This window comes from Gossypium arboreum, chromosome 2 (assembly GCF_025698485.1).
Source record: "Gossypium arboreum isolate Shixiya-1 chromosome 2, ASM2569848v2, whole genome shotgun sequence".
Lineage (NCBI taxonomy): Eukaryota > Viridiplantae > Streptophyta > Magnoliopsida > Malvales > Malvaceae > Gossypium > Gossypium arboreum.
The window spans coordinates 109,437,632-109,458,956 of NC_069071.1; the positions used below are offsets into that span (position 1 = coordinate 109,437,632).

The following is a 21,325-nucleotide window of genomic DNA, read 5'->3' on the forward strand; positions in this document are numbered from 1 at the left end:
GTCTCTGCAAGTGGGATTTGTAAAATTTTCTTCACAGTTTCCGTTGAAAAGGTATCATAGATCAGCTCTGTCTTCCACTTTTTATTTTGAATGTCGATGAGATCTGAAACTGACTGTAACTCCTCATTTTCTGTTCTGTTATGTCCTTCCACTCTGTCGATCACTTGAATCCACCTATCGTCCCAGATTGAAATGTTATCCCCTCTGCATACTCTCCAGCACAGCCCTCTTTGGAGAAGTCCCTTGGCAGCCTAAATACTCTTCCAGGTAAGTGAAGGTAAATTTCCCAACTCTGCATTTAGAAAATTTGATTGCGGATAATATTTTACTTTTAAAACTCTGGCCAGTAATGAATTCGGATAAGTAATAAGACGCCAACCTTGTTTGGCTAATAACGCAATATTGAATTGACCAAAATTTCGAAAACTTAATCTACCATTTTCTTTCAAAAAACAAAGATTTTTCCAAACGCACCAATGAATGCCCTTTCTTCCATGTCCCTTTTGCCACCAGAACTTCGCAACGATACTTTCAAGTTCATCACATAGCTTTTTAGGTAATAAAAAACAAGTTATCATATAAGTAGGTATGGCCTGGAGAATGGATTTATAAAAATTTCTTTTACGCCTTGAGATAAAAACCTACTACTCCAATTATCAATACGTTTTTTGAGGCGATCCTTCAGATTTTGAAAAGATTCATTTTTCCTTCGACCCACCATATTCAGTAATCCTAAATATCGTTCTGGTTCGTTTGAGCTTCGGATCTCCATTAAGTTGGCAACTAATATTCTATCTTCCTCTGTAGTATTCCTACTAAAAAATACCGTTGATTTTTCAAAATTCACGCATTGACCCGAACATGATCTATATTCGCGTAAAATGTCCTTAAACAATTTTGCTCCCCTGGTTGTAGCCTCCCCGAATAAAATATAATCATCAGCAAATAGAAGGTGGGAAATCGGTGGACTACTTCTACTAACCTTAACACATTTGAAAAACCCCTCATTTGTAGCAAGTCTTAGTAAGCTCGAGAGACCCTCTCCACATAGAAGAAAAAAGAACGGACTTAGAGGATCACCTTGTCAAAGGCTTCTGGTAGGCAGAAACTTTTCTTCAATGTCCTCATTAATGACCACTGAATAAGAAACCGTAGTTACACATTTCATAAGATCATCCACCCATTTTTGGTCAAATCCCATTCGTAGCATTATATCTTTTATGAAATTCCATTCAACCCTATCATATGCTTTACTCATGTCGAGTTTAATTGCCATAAAGCCCTTCTTCCCCAATCTCTTATGTTTTAGCATATGCAATATTTCGTAGGCCAATAAGACATTATTTGAAATTAAGCGTCCTGGCATAAATGCACTCTGCGCACCATCAATACATTTTTCAATAACCCCTCTAAGCCGATTTGCAATTACCTTTCCCAGAATTTTGTAAAGTACATTACATAAACTAATCGGCCTAAACTGCGTCATATTTGAAGGGTTAGAAACTTTTGGAATAAGCATTATATTAGTAAAATTAAAAGAGTTCACGTCCATGTCCCCATTAAGGAGTTGTAAGCAAAAGAAGGTGACATCCTCTTCAACAATATGCCAGCATTTCTGATAAAAAAGACTTGGGAATCCATCTTCTCCTGATGCCTTTGTGGGTCCCATGGCAAACGCTGCTTCTTGAATCTCCTCTTTTATGTATGTTGTTGTAAGCTTTCGATTGTCCTCCTCATTAATACACCGATCAATCCTAGTCATCAAATGGTCATAGTTCCCCCTATCCCCTTCTGAAAACAAATTTAGAAAATAGGATCGTGCAGCCCCTTCAATGTCCTGCAAGGCCTTCAATTCTCTCTCATTTTTGTTTCGCAACCTATGAATAAAATTTGTCTTTCGACGCTGTATGGCTTGACTGTGAAAAAATACTGTATTTTTATCCCCAAATTTCAGCCAATTCAATCTGGCCCTCTGCTCCCAATAGCACTCATCTTTCTCGATCTCTAAATTTAAATAAATTTTCGTGTCAATCAAATCAGCCAAATTGTTATCATCTCTATCTCAGTTAGCTCGGGTAATTTTTCCATAAAGACCTGTTTTTTCTCTATCTCAGTTAGCTCGGGTAATTTTTCCATAAATACCTGTTTTTTCTTTTTCCTACCTGCTTGAATTTGCCTAGCCCACTGTTTCAGCCCTATAAATTTTCACCTCCGAAAAAAAAGTGATCTATTTTGCATTAACAAAACCTCTATCCAATCATTTTTAAATATTTGTCTCCGATAAATTACCTCTTTCCCAAGTGAACCAATGTCTTGAAAATCCCACGCCATTCAGTTGACATTCCTTCAAAGTTCTTCGAAATTGTTCCATCATTCTTTCATCTCTAGGCAGCTCTCATTTTTTTCTCGAAACCGTACATAATTTCATTAAAATCTCCACAAACTAACCAAGGGATATCCATATTAGAAGTCAAACTTTTCAGAACAGCCCATGAATCGTTCCTGTCTTGTGCGTATGGGGATCCATAAAATCCTATAAATCTCCAATTGGTTCTTGATTCATTGTTTCCAATTAACACATCAATATGTCTTCTAGAAAAATGTTGGAGTGTAATATTAGCATCAATCTTCCAAGCTAAATACAGCCCATCTCTCGTACCATCTGAATCGACTTCAATACCATTAACAAAACCACAACTTCTATGTGCTCGTTCCATCTATCTTTTACAAAGCTTTGTCTCTATAAAGAAGACAATTTGGGGATTATGAGACTTCAGAAAATGTCGAAGTCTCCGAATCGTTCGTGGGCTCCCAACCCACGAACATTCCAGTTTATGATTTTCATTGCGCTCGGTCAGCTTGCCTTGTGGCAACCGCCGATGATACAAGGTTAAACTCAACCATTTTTCTATTCCTTGCCTTGTCATTGTCACTTCCCTCCTTTCCTGTCAGACCTTCCATCTCCCCTCGATTACGCTTTTTTCCCTTTTCCCTTATTAAAATACCATCTTCCAAGTCATAATCCATGGCAATTTGTATCTGATCCAGCCAAGGTTTCTCCCTCATTTGATCAAGAGGCGACATTTCTTCTTCAATGTTAAAACCCAAAATCGGATCAATAAATGTCCCACTTCTTTCTTTGTTTGCCTCATTCCATGATCTACTTCCCAGAATCCGGTTATCTTGCCAGCTACCTTCTCTTTTTCCTTCACCTTCTTCTCGTAGCCATATGCTATTCATTGATCCAACTATTCGTGATTGTGCCCTTAATGATAAGTCCCAGCTTGTTTTAGTGATTTCCACCCCTAACGTCATTTTTGCCTCACAAAAAGAGTCGTTATGCCCCAGACGTCCACAATAGAAACAGAAAAGTGATTAATTGTTCATACTTAAATTTGACATATGAACATCTTCCACAGCACATGACCTTTTTCTTCCTTTTCAAAGGGCGCCTACTGTCAATCTGCACTCTTATTCTCATGTAATTTCAATTTTCTTTTCCCAAATTTGATCCATCATATTCTAAAAAAACCCTACAAAATTCCCCAATTGTACTGCTACCTTTTCAGAAAACATCCCAATTAGAACATCGTGAATTTGTACTCAGAAAGGAGTGAAAATTAATGGTACTTTTAATGGGTCCTCCCCCGTTTTTAATTTGTAAAGCACCAGTAAATGATTATTAAAAGTCCATGGTGAACTCTTCAAAACCCTTTCCATATCCATAATGTGAAAAAATTGAAAAAGGTACCTTTTATCTCCCAGATCTTGAATTTGAACCCACGAGCAGGATGCCACAGGTTTGCCATAGTACTTTTCATGGCTGGGAAGTGAATTATACTGGCGGTTAGGAAACAGCCTACTAGTTGAAACTCCCCCACTTCTCTATTCGTATTCAGATCTGCCTCAATCTGCAAGATTTCTTTCTCTTCTTCATTGATTGTCAAGTGGGCTAATTCGGCTTCCATAATTGCAGGTTTAAAGGCCAGAAGATAAGACCAAATCTTTCTAAATCGTAGAAGGAAAAGAACTGGAGATGCCGATTGCAAAAAAAACTAATAAACAAAAAAGAAACAGATACTAGACAAAGAACAAGAAAACCTAAAACCTCATGCCAGTGGCGGCAGACAATGTCATGCTAGGGTAGCAGACCTACACTTATTAAGACTCTCCTTCAATTAACATTAATCCCAAAAAATCTTAATTCTAGCTATATATCTGTAATCAATTTTAATTACTTAAGTAATTCAAATATATGCATGTATTTATTTAATCAGAGTAATTGCAATTTTTTCTGTACCAATTCTGCCATTTTTTAAATGTATAAATTAAACCTTTTTAAAAAATTGCAACTATTTAATTTTAATTAATTTAAAAAATAAGCAATTAAAAAAATTAATCACTAGTTCAAATTATACCTAATTTTGATTTATTAATAACAATCGCAGCAGCTGCCTAAAAAGGTGTGGAGTATTTCTGGGCTTAATATTAGATAAAATGGGCTTAGACCCAATTTCGTTTTTCTCATTTCACTTGCAGTTCGCCGGTGATAATCTCTGTCGAAATTCGAAAAGAGCAGAGAAGAAGAAAAAGAGGGACAACTTTGAGGAAATAAATGGGAAAAAATGGAATAATAAAGAAAGCAATGGAGGTGGGAGAAATTGGATTCAGCAAAGATGGTGGAGCCATTAACTGGTTCCCAGGCCACATGGCCGCCGCCACTCGCGCCATCCGTAGCCGCCTCAAGCTCTCCGACCTCGTCATCGAAGTTCGTGATGCCCGTGTTAGTCCTTTCTCTTTATTCATTCTGCTTCAAATATACCTCCTCAAGTTTTCAAAAATTCTTTCTACTGTTTTTTTTAGTTAAAAAGAAATAGTTATTTGCAGATTCCATTTTCGTCTGCTAATCAAGACTTGCAGCCTCAGCTCTCAGCTAAAAGGCGTGTCATTGCTCTCAACAAGAAAGATTTAGCCAACTCCAATGTCCTCAATGTTCGTACATGTTTGCATTCAATTCTTTCCTTTATTTCTTTTCCCTTTTTTTGTTTAGTCTTTGGCTGTGTCTGATTGTTACTTTTGCTGATTTGCCTTTTGTTTTTACAAGAAAGAAAAAAAAAAAAAACCCCTTAAGATACAAAAGCATTCATTTAATTACTCGAATTTTGTTTTGCTATTTAGCTACCAGTGAGAAAGTTGTAGCAGAAGTAATAACCGAATATAGTTTTTACTAATTCTTTGTATTTCTATTTCGAATGAAAACTTCAGTATTGAGATTATGTGGTGTTTTGTGTCAATGAACTCGGTTAGCTTATGTCTGTGGAATATGACGTGAATATGATGCTTATTGGGATATAATTATTTTCTGCAGAAATGGGTCCGTTATTTTGATTCGTGTAAGCAAGATTGCATTCCTATAAGTGCACATAGCAGAAGTTCTGTCAGAAAGGTTAGTTGATTTGATTCCTTTCCCTTGTGGATGATATGGGTATGATATGGGCCATCTGAGGTTAGGCTGACCAACAGAGAAGAAAAGAAAGAGAAAGAAGGGAAGAAGGAGAGAAGAGAAGAATTTTTTAGGGAGTTTTCAGGAAAGAGGAATATATATTTTGTGTACCGCCCTTCCAAAGTTACATGCCTTGAATGGCATTTTGCAATTGCTAAGTTGTAACTAATTACAAGTTAACAACTAATTAAAAGAAACTAATGCAGTGTTAGACTAAAACGATGACCATAAACTAAAAACAGCACAATAGAATATTAGGCACGTATCAGTAGCCTCCCCTTAACAACATCCTTGTCCTCAAGGATGTAACTGAAGAGATTACTCCTCTGCCTTCTTGAAAAGATCATCACTTGAGAGGCATTGACACCTACAAACATCTTAAATGAGCTACAAACTTGAAGTGAAGAAGAATGAGTGAGTATGCTATTTTAATTTGTTTAGCACATCAGTTGAATGAAACCCAGCATTGTTAGTCACCTGTTGTGTGAAAACCTCAATAACTTTGCCATAAGAACTAATAAAAAGTTTAGACTTCCCATCTATTGCACATTCATGCTGCCTCTAGTATTATTACCTCACCACTTCTAGTAACACCAGTAGACTTTTCTGAAGCTCTTTTTACAATCATAATTGCATCATGTAAGCTTCTCTTAGCCTTTTAAATTAGCTAATTAGCTCCACTACAAAATATAGCGGCTCTGTATCCTTATAGGCAATTTTGGAATGCACTAAACATCTCATTTACAACCTTTACGTACTAAACATGTGCTGAGAACCTCATCAATTATCCCAAAGAAACATCCAGAAACCATAATTAAGGGCGGGCCGTGGGTGAATAAGATTTTTAAAGAACTTTGGTCACCCTTTACAAGAATCCTAGTATGACTTGGACTGTTCTAGAACTACCATTTCTAACCAGCTATGACATGAAGGAGTACTAATTATATCAAAACTTTAATAAAATATTAACTCTTTCAAATAATAGATTCGTACTTTAACTAGAAGTCCTAGGGTTCTACTCAAACTAAAACTCTTCTAAACTCGGCTGAAGAATATATTTTATTCATGTCAACCGAATTTTACATCTTTCCTAAATTAAAAAAACTTCTAAAACTACTAAAACTCTAAAAATGAAGAGCCTTACTTAAACTGAAACTCTCCTACTCCAATTGGGACCTTCAGAAATCCTACTTCAGTTGGGTCTCTTCTCCAAATTTTGATAAGTGATCCAATGCTTGTCTTTGATGTCTCTTGAAGTTTCACAAGCTTCTTCAAGTTGTTTAAAGAGAAATTCTTGCATGAAAGTTTGTAACTTCATCTTCAATTGCTTTGCTTTAGACCTTGTAATGGGACCATTCAGAAAAGTTAATTCTTGATGCACATCTTGCCTTTGGATTTTGTATCAAATACCCATGTAAATTGATCAAATTGATATAGAAGAGAACCAATTCAATTTCATTTCTTGAAATCTTCACTTTGAAGTTAGTCTTTGGATAGGGTCGTATAATTACATGATCGTCAACGTCCATGGCCTTTTTGAAGGTTGTTTCTTTTCCGACATGATTATAATTTATAAAATGATTTTTTCTATTGGATCTTTTAGACTTGAAATTTATATAATAATGGAAAAAAGATGTAGATAATGATGTCAAGATGCACGCCAAGGTGCAGCGACAAAACCAAAAAAATCAAATTAGAACAAGATATATTCTAGGAAAAGCCTTCTTAATCTCTTTATTCAAACTAGGAAACTAGAGAAACAAAGCCCTAAAGTGCAGGAATTATCCTTTTCATTCTACATTGGATAATGGGGGCTATCTTTGCATGCTTAGAAAATTTTCCCTCAACTTGTGGGAGCTGGGGAAGGAGACATTAGGACGAAGAGATTTCCAAGGGAAGAAGTATTATAAAATAAACTATGAAATGCGTGTATCTTGATTTTAAGTTACAAATATTTCTTCTTATTTGTTAGAATTAAAAGAGAACTAAAAATGTAAACCTAATTTCTGGGGCATTCATAGCTTAAGCTGATGTCTGGTTGAAGTCTATACTGGAAAGATCAGGTTCTATGCACATTGTCTCCATTGGATAATGCCATTTCAGGTAAATGTAGTATGCTATTATCCAAGAACTGTATCTGATTAGATTAGACAAGATTAAAGCTGTTATTTTAGGTTCTCACTTATACTATTCCACCCTTTGATATTGATTGTTCAATATGGTTTTTTTCTTTTCCCATAGGTTTATTAAATAGATATGAGTACTTTATTTTTCTAGATTTTCTATTAATGTTGATTTAGAATGATCTGAATCATGAGCTAAGCATATTTGACTATGCTTGTCAGTCAATAAACCTTTCTATATTGTATCTCCTTATGATTGGTTGCTTATGTACTTATTCATACAGTATTTGCATGATCTTGAAATATTTTTTCTTCACATTGCTCTCTAGCTTCATCCATTACTTACGCTATTCTTTATCATTTTCCTTTTTTCCCCTTTGATGGTTCATGTTCTCTAGCTTCTTGATCTTGTGGAGTTCAAATTGAAGGAAGTGATTTCGAGAGAGCCTACCCTTCTTGTTATGGTAGTTGGCGTTCCTAATGTGGGGAAATCAGCTTTGATAAATTCAATCCATCAAATTGCATCAACTCGCTTTCCTCGTAAGAAGTTATCTTTTAGATATGATATTAAGACAGAATATCTTTGAGCATGGAAATTGATTAATCCAGATACATTGACTTGATTAATAATAGTATAGAGTTTTATGCATAGTGCAGGAGAAGATGAAACAAGCCACTGTTGGTCCATTGCCAGGTGTTACTCAAGATATTGCTGGTTACAAGGTCAAGTGTTCTACTTCCCTCTCTCTTTTGTACATACATGTGCCTGATGAATCCAGATACAAGCTGGACTTAGCTATTTTACGGCATCCAAGCCATGGCTAAGATTTGTCATCTTAGTGAACTTCATTTCGTCGTGTTCTTTTTAATCTGGTTGTAACTAGTAAGTCTAGCTTTTGAACCGTAGTGCCCAACATGGCCTGCAAACACGACTCCCGGTTAAGATACCTTGTGGGTTTTGGCGCATTTAGTAAAATTAGGTCACTATTCAAGACAATTAATGAACTTGTCATATTAGGCCTAGTTAATGTGAAATTGACTCCATGTTGAAACTAATGAAGGATAATGGCTGGTTCACTTGTTTAGATACATATCTATTTATGATCCACTTAACTACCAAGTAAAGCAGAAATATAAGATATTTATAATTATATTATGAAGTTTTACTAAATCTTCAATCTTTATCTTTCGTTTTAAAATATATTGATACAAAGTCAATTGTGAAAATATTTTTAATTATTTTTAAGTTATAACAATTGTTGTCTCAATCGTTATGTTGAATAAAATAGATTTCCTATTACAATGGTGTTGTTTGATTGAGCATGTTAATCTTAAATTATATGCGTATCAACTTATTATGACTTGTTTAAATGGATATATCAGCCACGTTAACCTTTGTAATATGAGTTGTTTTTTATGTAGAGGATTAATATGATTAATGACTAAATCCTTTTTTTCTCAATTTCATTTTTGGTCACTGCATCATGCCCTTCCAACAGAAATTGTCACCTTTCTCTAGCTATTGGTTTGATTTGGTGATGTCTTGAGCATTAAAGTTGGACAAACATAACTTTTTTGGTCATTTGGAAAATTTCTTGGTTTTTATTTTTGATTTATGTACAGTTAATAATGATGATTTCTCTAAAGAACTATCTAGATTTTCCCGTGTTTCTCTATTACTTCTGCTACAATCATTTCCATCTTTTTTTCCCTTTCCATTTTCTCTCTTTTCAGTCATTTGCAATTAAAGTACTTTGTCTTCCATTCTTATTCATGAATAGTAACTTCAACATAATATTAAGGACTTATGTTTTAATATACCTTGTCCTCACAAACTTACAGATTGCTCATCAACCAAGCATTTATGTGCTTGATACACCAGGGGTACTAGTCCCAAACATCCCAAACATAGAGATAGGGTTAAAGCTAGCTCTGGCAGGTACATTTTTTGTACTCTCCTTTATCGCACTGTATGGATCATATAAGCATGTGCTCCTTTTGTAATAGTTCTATACTCAAATGGGGGTTCTGATACGTGGATTCAAAATATGGAGTGTTTCTGCTGTTTCTTGAATATTTATCTTGTTTTAGACTTCATTTTGCAAAAGGAATTTGGACAGTTGCTGCATTTATGCTAGTGGGAAGTTGTTGTGACATTGTTTTCTGCACCTTTTTTTTTTTCTGAATATTGTTGATTCAAAATTTTCTTAAGAGATAGGATCAATGTTGTCAAGGTTGCCAGGTGCACTCGTGGCACTAGGACTTCTATATAGCCTGATGTGCAAGGCGCAAAAAAGGTGCTCGCCCGAGTAAACCGAGGCACAAGCATATAAATATATATGTAAAATGTATTTGAAAACATATGTAACTAATACATATAATTAATAAGTATTAATTAATTAGTAAAAGAAAGATAAATTTTAATATAGTTCAATTTATAAATTCAAACATTGTGCAATAGTTTAATTTTAATAAGTTACTTAATATATTGTAAAATAAAACACCATAAGAACAAAATTAAATATCATCGTCAGAAACTCTCTCTAAATTTTCTTCATCTTCTCTTAAAAAGTTTGAACTTTTAAGCGTTAACTAGGTTTTTATATAATAAAATTAGGTCAATAATTAATAAAAAATCATTTATTATATTATATTATATTATATCATTCTTTTATAAGTCAAAATAAAATAAATAGGAGGATAGAATGGCAATTTAGTGAGGCGTGCTTTTTTTGCGCCTGGCTTTGCAACAAAGGTGCCTGAAAAGCGCACCAAGCACTCGCCTGATTGAAGTCGCCTTGCCTTGAAGTGGCTGAGGTGGTAATGGCCATTTTTGCTGTGCCGTGACATCACTGGATAGGATGTGTCTAAATCCTTTTGGCTAATATAAAAGTCGTAAGTTCAGTTTTCTGCATTTCACCCTAGCTATTGAAAGAACTTCAACTACCTCGATGCACTTGCAGGGTCTGTAAAGGATTCAGTAGTTGGTGAGGATCGCATTGTACAATATCTACTGACTGTGCTGAATACTAGAGGCACTCCACTTCACTGGAAGCATTTAGCTAACCCAACAGAAAAGACCACCCAAATTTCTGAGGACAAACCAGGTTACAATCCAAAAGATCTACGGCCCAAAATGAAGAAGCTGCCCGATGCATCTGATCTGCTGTATGTCAAGGTAGTAAGGGTCAACACTCTCTCCTCTCTTATTCAGGATGTTTAAGTCTGTGAGAAGCTTTTTACAGTTTTGTCGTCAAGTCTAATTGTAGTCCACGGTGCTTAGATATGATACTGTTTTTTGTTTTTGTTAGATATTTCACTGTTTTGAGTTTTAATGTTTGGTCAGCATTAGGTTTCATTAAGATCTGTCAAATTTAGCAAATCCTTATGTGAGCATTACTAGTTTGACTAATCTTTAAGACAAAATTATAGATAGGTTGAAATCTGATAATAAGGCTAAGTGGAATTGCATAGTTACTCTTATGAATCTGGATGTTCAAATCTGTGATTGTTCTGGGCTCAATAGCCACTATGCTTGAATCCTTCACACAAAAATCTCATAACACAAGGCATCAACACTTGTACACAGTAGAATGTGACTCTCCGAGAAAGGATTATATTCGAGGCTTATAGTTGCAGGCAGTAGCCCGTGACAATAGATAACAATAAGTGTTGGCTCTGTAAGAGATCATCTGGTCTATAACTCAAATAAAAGTACGTTGGAATTCAGCTGTACACTTGAAGTCTCAAGTTATAGTAATAGCATTTGAAAAAATAATTAAAAAGAAAAGAAACACTTCGATTTGACTAGGATCTTCTGGATGCACTCATTATAGCATCTAACAAATTCTAGAGTAGTGTAGCTGAAATTATCCTTTAAAAATTACTTTGAAATGAAAGGGTAAATATAAGGCTTTATCTCTATTGGATTCCACAATGGTTTAGACATATGTCCTAAAAGAATGTGATTTATACATTGACCAGGAAAATGGTGTGATTTATATATGTAATATATTGATTGCATAAGTATCAGTCTTAGTATAATGCAATAGACTGAGGCTGTAAGAGGTAGTTTGTCTTTAATGGAAACTGCTGCTGTCCTTTTCTGTCTGTATTTAAAACATGGGGAAAGTTTGAACTAGTTTCTTTTGGGAGTTGCCGGTATCTTGCATGTGAAGCAAAGTCTGAACCGTATTTTTAGGTCGAGTTTCTTAGTCTCCAGTATGCAGAGTTGCAAAGTTCGAACTAGAATATTTTGTGGGTTGCCTGTCTCTTCCATGCCATGTAAAGTTCGAATTATATTCTTAGGTTGAGTTGCTTAGTCTCTTATTTGCGTAGCAAAAGATTTACAGAGTTGTTCCAGCTATGTTTATGAAGATTGTGCGATTGTGCGAAGTTTAGAAAAGATGTCATGGAACTTTCATCTCGTGCAGTCCAATTGCTTATGAATATACACGCATAGGGTAAAAAAGTTGAGATTCGGATAGGTTTTATAAGTTTGGAGACTACAAAAGGTTTCATTTAATCAGAATCCTGTTTGTGTGTGCATATATTCGTCATTATTATGAAAAAGATATTACCTATAATTATGTTTTTTCATAAATTTACAAGGGTTAAAGAACGTTCTTGAGAAAATATTTGAACATTATGTATGATTTATAACTACATGTCGGCAGCTTGGGTTTAATTCTGTCTGCTTGCCATAATTGAATCGTCATTCTTTTTACCCAAGTCCTATTTGATATTATAAGTTCTACGACTTGCAGATTTCAGAGAAAAGGATCAACTACAAAACCTTATTCATTTATCATTATTTCAATGTTCTCACTCTTTGTTGTTTCTCAATTTCAGGATCTTGTAGCAGAAGTTCGTCATGCACTCTATGTAACTCTGTCCGAATTTGGTGGTAATATCGAAGATGAGAATGACATGGAGTGCCTTGTTGAACATCAATTTGAAGTGCTGCAGAAAGTATTGAGGATACCTCATAAGTCATCTGAAGCTCGTTTGATGGTATCAAAGAAGTTTCTTACTTTATTTAGGTCAGGTAAACTTGGTTCTTTTGTCCTTGATGATGTCCCTGAATCATAAAATAACTTTCCCCCTTTTATTTTAGTCCTTAATTTTCACAAATGGGAGGAAATGAATCATTGGTATATTGTATCACTTCAACGGTTTTTAGTAGCTTATTATCCTCTATTTATTCTTATTTTGGGTCTCTTAAAAACATAACTGGAATCTATTCAAGTAGAGTTATTAAAAACAAAGTTCAAAATAGTAGATTTTTAAAAAATAAAATTTAAGTGCATTTAAGAGATTTTCACATTTTCGGTTTTCCACAAAAAAGAATATCACATTATTTATTTAATATTTTAATTTTAAGTGCATTTAAGAGCTTTCCTGTTAAATATATGTTTGTCCATTATATCTAGATTGAAAGTCATGGAACAATCACATTTGAATATTCCAACATTTTATATTCTAAATTTTTATAGACTAAGGAATTTAAATGAGTTTGATATCTCGTATCGATTAATTTGAGTATGATTATGCATTTCTAGTCTAATTTTATCGGAGGGTGCAAGACATCACTCCTATTACGTAGAAGGAACAAATCTTATCACGGTCACTCAGGTCTCATTACATAATTTATAGTATATCTAACAACAATTTTTATAGTACATTTAGTAACGGAAGACTTTCCACTGTGTTAAAGCATACACCTCTTGATGTTTGAAACTATATTGACCTCGAGTTCAAAAATTATGTGCATTATTATCACTATAAGAATTGTTATGACTAATACATAATAATCCAAAAAACATTCTTATAGTGGATTAGTCCATCACATTTTTTTCCTAATAATGTACCCATATATTGAGGTATTTTCCATACTAATGACAATACAATATAAGGATAATTTAAGAATAATTATATTATTTTAAAAATTTTATCATTAACACAAAAAAAAAGGTAAATAAATAGATTATTACAACCATCCCATCTAACTACATTAGAACATAGCTTACCACATTCTTCACCCAAATCCTAATAACAAAGAATGAATCAACTTACTTCATTTTCTTTGGTCTCATAAAATAGTTGCAGGGTAGTGAAATGGAATGACAGGATTATCATAATCAGATGCATTCAAGAATCAAAGGAACGTATAGCTGGCATAATTTCGCATAAGAGATGCCAAAATCAGGCAAGCACATTAGGCATTAATCTTTCAGTTTTCATAATGAAATTGGATAACAGCAGATTCAGTTCTTTAAGGTCATCACTGCATAACAGTATATAAGATCTACAAAGTAGGAATAAGAAAGTTGAAACGACTAAGCAAAAGGTCATACATTCTTCAATTTTTTCATCTTAGAAGGCGGCCATCGTCCCTTCTTCCTCAACTTTCTCTTGCGGACAAGTCGCTTTCTACGAAGCCTTATCTTCTTCGCCATCTTCATCTTCATCTTCTGCTCCGCCATCTGCTGCATCTTTGATTCTAAAGGAAGTTGTCCTACTGGTAAATCTTCCTTCTTGCTTTCCGCCGGAACCTGTTCCTCGCCATCAGTACTTGCAGAAGATGCTTTCACAGTCATCACCGATCTTTTCTTGCTGGGGACAAACTGTGTACCAATTGAACATTTTGAACAATGGTCATCGATTCTATTCACCCGCAACCTGGAAACTGACGACGAATACAAAAGATTTCAAACAAGATAAAGAATGTTTACATCAATGACAACGAAGTGTTCGATGAAAAACCACACAGAAGATGACGTTAAATGAAAAGCGAACTTACTTGGTAAAACAACGATGGGCAACGACGTTGAGCAAGAACGAACCGGAGAAGAAGAGAGACAGGTAAGTGGATTAAAGGTGAGGAGAGCCATTTCCTTGTACTTTCGATTTGGATAAGCTAGATAAATGGTCCTTTTTTCTACCCCGTCCTCATACCATCGAAACAATAGAAAAAATTAAACAGCAAATAAATAAATAAAGCCTCGATGGGCCTATGCATCTGGCCGGCCTATTGCCCACTAAGTCAAGGACATGGCAACAGCCTAAAACTATATATATATAAGGCTGCTTAAGACACCTAACTATAGTTGACATTTTAATGAAAAGTTTTATTTTGAGAAATAAAAAATGAAAAGTTATAGTTGAAACTTTTTTTCAATCGAAAAATGGGACAATTTTATTGACTATATGTTGATTAAAAAAATCAAAAGGAATAAGGAAAAAAAAAAAAGGGAAGGAAAGGGAAGACGAAAGAAAAAATCTTGTATTTTTATGTTTTTTTGTAATTATCATATTCAAGGCATTATAAGACCATTACCTATATTTTACGTAGTTATATATTTCTGTGTTATTTTAATAATTTTTTCTTATGTTATGTTTAATTTTCATTCGTGTTTTGCATAAATTATTATAATAATTCAATTTTAACTATATATCATTGACTTAAAAGTTAAATCATTGTAATACTACATATAAATATCAATATCATGTTCAAATCTTTAGACATTTGAGTTACAGAAGGTTTGATTACTTCTAGTAATAGGGTTATTCTTTATTTATATTACCTAAAATATTATTGGTAGAATTTAGAAAAGGAAAACAAATATTATTGACACTATTAAATTTTATTGTTTGGTCAATTAGAATGTAGAATTATATTTTTGGTTGAGAGAATAGAAGATAATCTAGTAACACTTTCTTATTATATTATCCTTAAAACACATATAATAACGGAAAAAGACATTAAATTATGCATAAAATGTGTTGGAGCAATTATAGTTCAAATTACAAGAGCAGTTTCAATTTCTGATGGGTTAAAATCATAACTTGTCACTTTTAGAGTTTGACTATCTTTTGAACAAAATTTGTTTGAATTTGTAATCTATTGAAAGTGTTCTCAACTTATATTTGAAGATTGATCTAATGGAGGAACAAATCACAAATGATTGGGTCCAACTAGATCATACAAATCGAAATCATTATTTTATGAAGGTTGGATTCGACAACATAAAAGAATATCTTGAAGATCTTTTTTTCTTCTTCTTCTTTATCTTAGTCTTTATTAGGATAATTGTAGTATAGTTTTGCAGGCTACTTTGGTGGAAATTGATATAGAAATTGATCTATATTTTAACAAGCTTTAAACTTACATATAGCTTAAGCTTGTCTAGGTAAAAAGTATGAGAGAATTAACAATTTAAACTTTTCTATATTAGTAACTATTTTGGGAGTGCATTTTGTAAGTAAAACTCAAATGAGTCTCTTAGTTTTACAACTAAGTTTTCAAAGGAAAAACTTAGTGGAGAGTGATTTAGATCTTTGTATGAGCGTGAGGTTATTACATCTTACACAGTGAGTGGCAAGACTTAAATCATCACTTGTACTTTTTTGAACATTGTGGATTAACTTTCTAGGTACCAGCAGACAGGTGGAAATCAAATTCTGTAATTGTTGGATTTGGTGCCCTAAGTATAATATTTTCGTCTAAGTACACTTGTAATTTTTTAAACAGATTGGTTGATAAAATTATTCATGAAATACATTAATACTTTGTATATTGTCCTCACATGATTTTTGCGCGAAAAACAAAATAGAAGTAAATGTTGCTCATTGGTTATATAATGTTTAAATTAATACTAAGTGGTATTACGTGGTTGGATCATAATACAGAAAGACAGTTCTACTAATAAACAAAACATGTCATTAGTTTAATCGGAAATGAGCAAATAGATTGAAAGACTAATATGTCATCTATCAAATCCAATTGGGGAGATGCTTTGTCTTGGGCATCGAAGCGGATGACTCTCAAAAGATAGAGACATAGATGTGACTGACTAGACTGATTGTACATCGGACTAGACCCAAGAAGAATAGATCCTGAATTTGTTTATGGATTTATTCACTTGTGATGTTCATTGTGTGACATACTTAAATCTTGAGTGGATGATGGACTATATTTGTGTGACTCGTACACTTTGATGTAAGTAAAAGCCTGAGTTCGAATAAATAAGACATTGAAAGCTGGTGCGTTGGGTGTACGACTTCTGCAGTATGTAGCGTCATTAACAATAATGAAATTCGTAGCTCGAGACATGGGTAAATGATATCCTCTCATTGGCATTACATGATTGATGAAAATTAAACATGACCACGGGTTATTCGTCTTTGTGATGAATGACTTGATCACTATTTGATGATGATTGACTTTTTATGAAGGAAGATGTAATAATTACTATGAGATAAAATAGGATCATATTTGGAGAACGAATATTATCCTAAAGAGATTAATAATATTCTATGAGGGTAACACACTTATGACAAGGTCATTGGACGAGAATTAATTAAGTTGTTTTCGTAATGTTATGCTATTGGGAGAGCTCAGTCATGATATTATAGTGGAATGACTTCGTGACTAAATGAGTTTATAATTGATAGGCAAAAAACTGGAACTTAATTATAAATCATTTAAGCCTCAATTGCATATGTCCAATTGGTCCCTCCGCTAGCTCGTTGAAATTAGAAATGAATTGCATGTTAAATCAAATGAGCGAAAATAAATAGAAATGGTGAAATGTAGAAATATGAAACATTTAAAAATGATTAAAGTTTTCTCCAAAATGAAAATGAAAATAGAGAAATGAAATCATTTAGAAGTTAATGTGGTTTTCTCTAAAATGGAAATGAAAATGAGAAATGAATTCATTTAGAAATGAATAAGGATTTCTCAAAATTGATCGTAAGATTAAGTTTATATTTTTGAGCTATTTTAAAGCTTGAAAGTGAAAACAAACCATACGATTATAGTGAACAAGTTGAATGGTGAAATATTAAATATATTTTCTTGGAACTTTTATCAAGGGTAAAATCGTCATATTTATCAAGGATAAAATTAGGATGAGAAAATTATTTAATATAAATATTGAAGTTTTTTTTGAGAAACACAAAAAAAAAATTACTGGGTTGGATCAAATTATAAAGTATTGGGTTAAAACCTTGAAATGTACTTATAATTGGACTTGATATAGAAGAGGCCTAAAAGCCCTTTATGTAATAAAGAGGGACGACAAACCCTAATATAATTAACTAGGGTTGCTGCCCCTACATCCTAGTTGAATTAGGATTTCATTTTTCTAGTTGAAATAAACTTCTATAATTCAATGAGGGTTCTACCTTCTCTCTCTATAAATAGATGACACCAGTAGGGCTATTTACACAACTCTTAGACTGCTCGGAAATAGAAAGACTTTTATTCTCTAAGTATTAAATATATTTTCTGGAATAACAACTCTACTAGTTTCTATTCGAGAAGAGAAAATTTTCATTTTCACCCTAAAAGAAAAGAAAACTATTTCTAATTTCTGTGTTTAATTTGATTTGATTGATCGAGTCCAGACTCGAGGCAATTCGTGGTATAAGAATAGTGAAAAAGATCGTTTGGTTAATAGTTGGTGATGACATGTTTATTTTTTATATTTTACATGTTCAAATCAATTAATTCTTAAAATAATTCTTACTAAATTGGTGATTTTATGTTTAAATTTTGTTAAGAACGAAATTCAGATGCTTTAATTCAAAGACCACTAGAAAATGATTAAATTGAAGCATGAGCAATATAAGAGGAGCCGAATCAGAAATTTGAAAACATTTAAGGGCTGATCAGATTTTTGACTTTGTAAAAGCCATATTTATAAAAGAAAATTTGATATTTTATTTCATGTAATTAGTGGGTAGGTGGGTTAGCCTAATTTTAGTATATGGTTTGTGTATAAATAGGGTGTATGGTGGCCTTTGAAAGACTCATACTTGAACTCACTTGGAAATTGAATGAATAAAATTTATTCTTTTCTTTTCTTTCAACGTTAGAACCAATTGCAGACATTCTGCCAACTTTTTCCATTTTAGTCATTTTCTCTTCCTTTTCCATCTTCTACCATTCTATTAAATCCACTTCCATAAACCGACTAAGTATGACCAATTTCATGCTTAGTTAAACTTCTAACTTAGCTTTAGGCTAATATTCTTTTCGGTAAAGAATTGTGAGAAATGAATCCAGACTAAAAATATTTCATAACAGTATTCACCATCTCTCCGAAATATAGGATACTATAAATTCATCCCTTAAAGTCGATTCAATTTCAGTTCAAAAAGCCCACGTTGGGTTGGAGTTGTTTGGCATATAGTTGGAAAGTCGAGTCAACCGTGCTGTATTTGGATTCCCGTGAACAAATTGGCTTATCCTGCGATGTCATACTAGTGGGATTTTCGTCAAGGGAGATAGTGATCAGATTTAAACGTCCTGCGTGGTTGAGGCTATTAATCTGAGTTGGGTTTTTCAGAACAAAAGGCTGTCGGGGTCTTCAATTGTGAAAGCGTGTATCGCAGTTAGACAATTGGTAAGGGTCGATTTGCAGGTCGTAGTAGAATCAACTACAAAAGGAAGAATTGGCGATTAAGACGTTTTTGATCGTTATAACTAACTTATGGTTTGGAAGAGAGAATCTATTTTCGAGGATCGATTCAGAAACCAAAATTCACTGAGTCTAAGGCTAAGGTTTTATATTTCTAGTTACAAAATTCAAATCACTTTCTTATTTTATATTACTTTCAATTAATATAACTGTTTATTGTTGCTATCTCACTTATTTAATTTCTAAATATTTTCAACTCTCGTAATTTATTTTGTTTGTTTATTTTTCAGCGAGTTTGTTTCAAGTCGCGGGCACGATTATTGCCACGACAGAAATCCTATTCAAAAGAAAAAATGAAATTGGATAACAATAACCAATCCTTGTGGATTCGACCCTACTACTCTTTATTACTATTTAGAGTTAATTTGTCATAGGAATTTTTATTTGGTGGTTTTGATGCCTATCATTGGGAAAGAAAATGATTCATTTATTCAAAAACACAGTACGATTTTGTTCTAAGGTTTATTGCTATAAATAGCACAAATCGGGTCAGTTTTTAAAATATTTATTTTCCACTATACAAGAAAACCATTTCGAACTAGATTTTTTCTAACAGTAGCCAAACTTTTGGTATTCCTACTATGCACTTGTTAGTTGTGTTAATTATAATTGCTTGCATATCTACTCACATACCAAATGTTACTTCAAATTGGAATAAAAGGAAAACACTTTGTGGCGTCCCAAACTCGTCCGAGATAGTCCGACCTTAATCTGGAACGTCACATTAGTCACTTACGTGACCACACCACAAACCACCATTCACACCACAACATCATCATGCATAACTATCAATCAAACAATGAAGGTTAATCATACGAACCCTAATAACATGATTTTCTAACAAAATCATTCAAACGACATTCAAAGGTAAAATCGTTATTTCACTATCAACATATGAGAAGATCCATAAAACAACAAATTAGATATAAATTTTAGTTCTAAGGTTCTATTAAAATCATAATTTGAAGATCCAATTAAAACTAATTAATATTTCATATCAAATGTTAAAACAAGGAATAAGGACTAAATTGAAAGAAAATCATAATATAAAAATAACCATTTTGAAATTATTTGTGGTTTTATGAGATTAGACATCTAAAACTCAGTTATGTAAATTTTTAAAAAATTTTATGGCATTTTAGACCTCTAATTACATTACATAAAACTTAGGACTAAATTGCAAATCTGGTGAAACACTCCAAAAACAAATAGTATGTCACGTCGTGATGGTGCGGTCCCCACGTCATGACATGAATTGGAGGAGGCACCTCGTCATGTTGACACAATAAAGGGTGACTTGACGTTGGTTCCTCGTCGTGACATCATTCGAACATTGTCACAATGTTAGCTGCATTTTCTACAATAGCAGCCTAGAAATCTGCAATGTCATGTTTTGGTCACTACCAAACATACCACCTCATGCATTTAGGCTTATTTCACAATTCTAACAAGTCATATTACATACATACATAATTTAAAACATGCTCAAATACACTATAACATCCAATAGCAAAATTTGAGCCTTAAAGTAGATGATCATGCTATCATACAAGTGATAACTTCTGAGTCATTTACTCAACATATCAAATCAGCCTATCATGTATTTCTAAAGGTTTTATATGTTCATATTGAACCATTTGGTCATTTTAAGCATTCCACAACTTCCAAAATATAGTTTAAACATTCATAACACTTAGATATCAAGCTTCATGCAATTCTAACACTTAGGATTTAACCAAGACATGTCATGCATCAATATCATTATTCACAATCATCAAAACATCAAAATCCAATGTTCAAAGTCTTTAACAACAGTCCATATAGTCCATTTTACAATCCCAAAATGAATAGTCTAGTCCTATAAATCCAGTCCACATTGCTTTTATTAGAAGAGTTCAAAAACCTCAACACATACTCAAACACAATGCCTTGTATAAATCACCCTTATTGCCCACTCCCCTCACCTCAGGATCATTATTCTTATGAAAAATATTGAAACACGAGTGTGAGCTTTACAAAGTTCAGTGAGTGCTCAAGGATGCCACGATAAAACACAATATCCGAGGTAAAATAAAATTATACTAAAACAAATAATCATGGCACTTTTAAGCATAATTCAATCAATTCATAATTGATATATTGGCTACTTGTGATTTGAAAAACATATATGCAAACATATCTCATTGGATAAACAGGTCTCCAACACACCA

General features: G+C 33.3%; 2 protein-coding genes across 2 annotated transcripts; one reads left to right on the top strand and one right to left on the bottom strand.

The window, feature by feature from the left end:
• Nucleotides 1-4,461: 4,461 nt before the first annotated feature.
• LOC108462284 (short integuments 2, mitochondrial) lies at nucleotides 4,462-12,858 on the top strand. The gene is made up of 8 exons (XM_017762256.2): nucleotides 4,462-4,783; nucleotides 4,888-4,992; nucleotides 5,369-5,446; nucleotides 8,025-8,166; nucleotides 8,279-8,349; nucleotides 9,469-9,565; nucleotides 10,590-10,804; nucleotides 12,478-12,858. The coding sequence occupies exons 1-8, from the start codon at nucleotides 4,616-4,618 to the stop codon at nucleotides 12,715-12,717; spliced, it is 1,116 nt and encodes a 371-aa protein (XP_017617745.1). The 5' UTR covers nucleotides 4,462-4,615; the 3' UTR covers nucleotides 12,718-12,858.
• Nucleotides 12,859-13,808: 950 nt separating this feature from the next.
• On the bottom strand, nucleotides 13,809-14,616 carry LOC108466454 (50S ribosomal protein 5 alpha, chloroplastic). Its single transcript, XM_017766814.2, has 2 exons — nucleotides 14,429-14,616; nucleotides 13,809-14,314 (listed from the first exon to the last, which is right to left on the bottom strand). Exons 1-2 carry the CDS (start codon nucleotides 14,517-14,519, stop codon nucleotides 13,977-13,979), a joined length of 429 nt encoding a protein of 142 aa, XP_017622303.1. The 5' UTR covers nucleotides 14,520-14,616; the 3' UTR covers nucleotides 13,809-13,976.
• Nucleotides 14,617-21,325: the final 6,709 nt, after the last annotated feature.

What these genes read in the sequence shown, in the direction of transcription:
- LOC108466454 (XM_017766814.2), bottom strand. Translation starts at nt 14,519, where the DNA reads ATGGCTCTCCTCACCTTTAATCCACTTACCTGTCTCTCTTCTTCTCCG. An exon ending in GCCCATCGTTGTTTTACCAA is followed by an intron (nt 14,315 to 14,428) that starts GTAAGTTCGCTT and finishes ATTCGTCGTCAG; the next exon opens with TTTCCAGGTTGCGGGTGAAT.
- LOC108462284 (XM_017762256.2), top strand. Translation starts at nt 4,616, where the DNA reads ATGGGAAAAAATGGAATAATAAAGAAAGCAATGGAGGTGGGAGAAATT. An exon ending in TCGAAGTTCGTGATGCCCGT is followed by an intron (nt 4,784 to 4,887) that starts GTTAGTCCTTTC and finishes AGTTATTTGCAG; the next exon opens with ATTCCATTTTCGTCTGCTAA. An exon ending in GCAGAAGTTCTGTCAGAAAG is followed by an intron (nt 5,447 to 8,024) that starts GTTAGTTGATTT and finishes CATGTTCTCTAG; the next exon opens with CTTCTTGATCTTGTGGAGTT.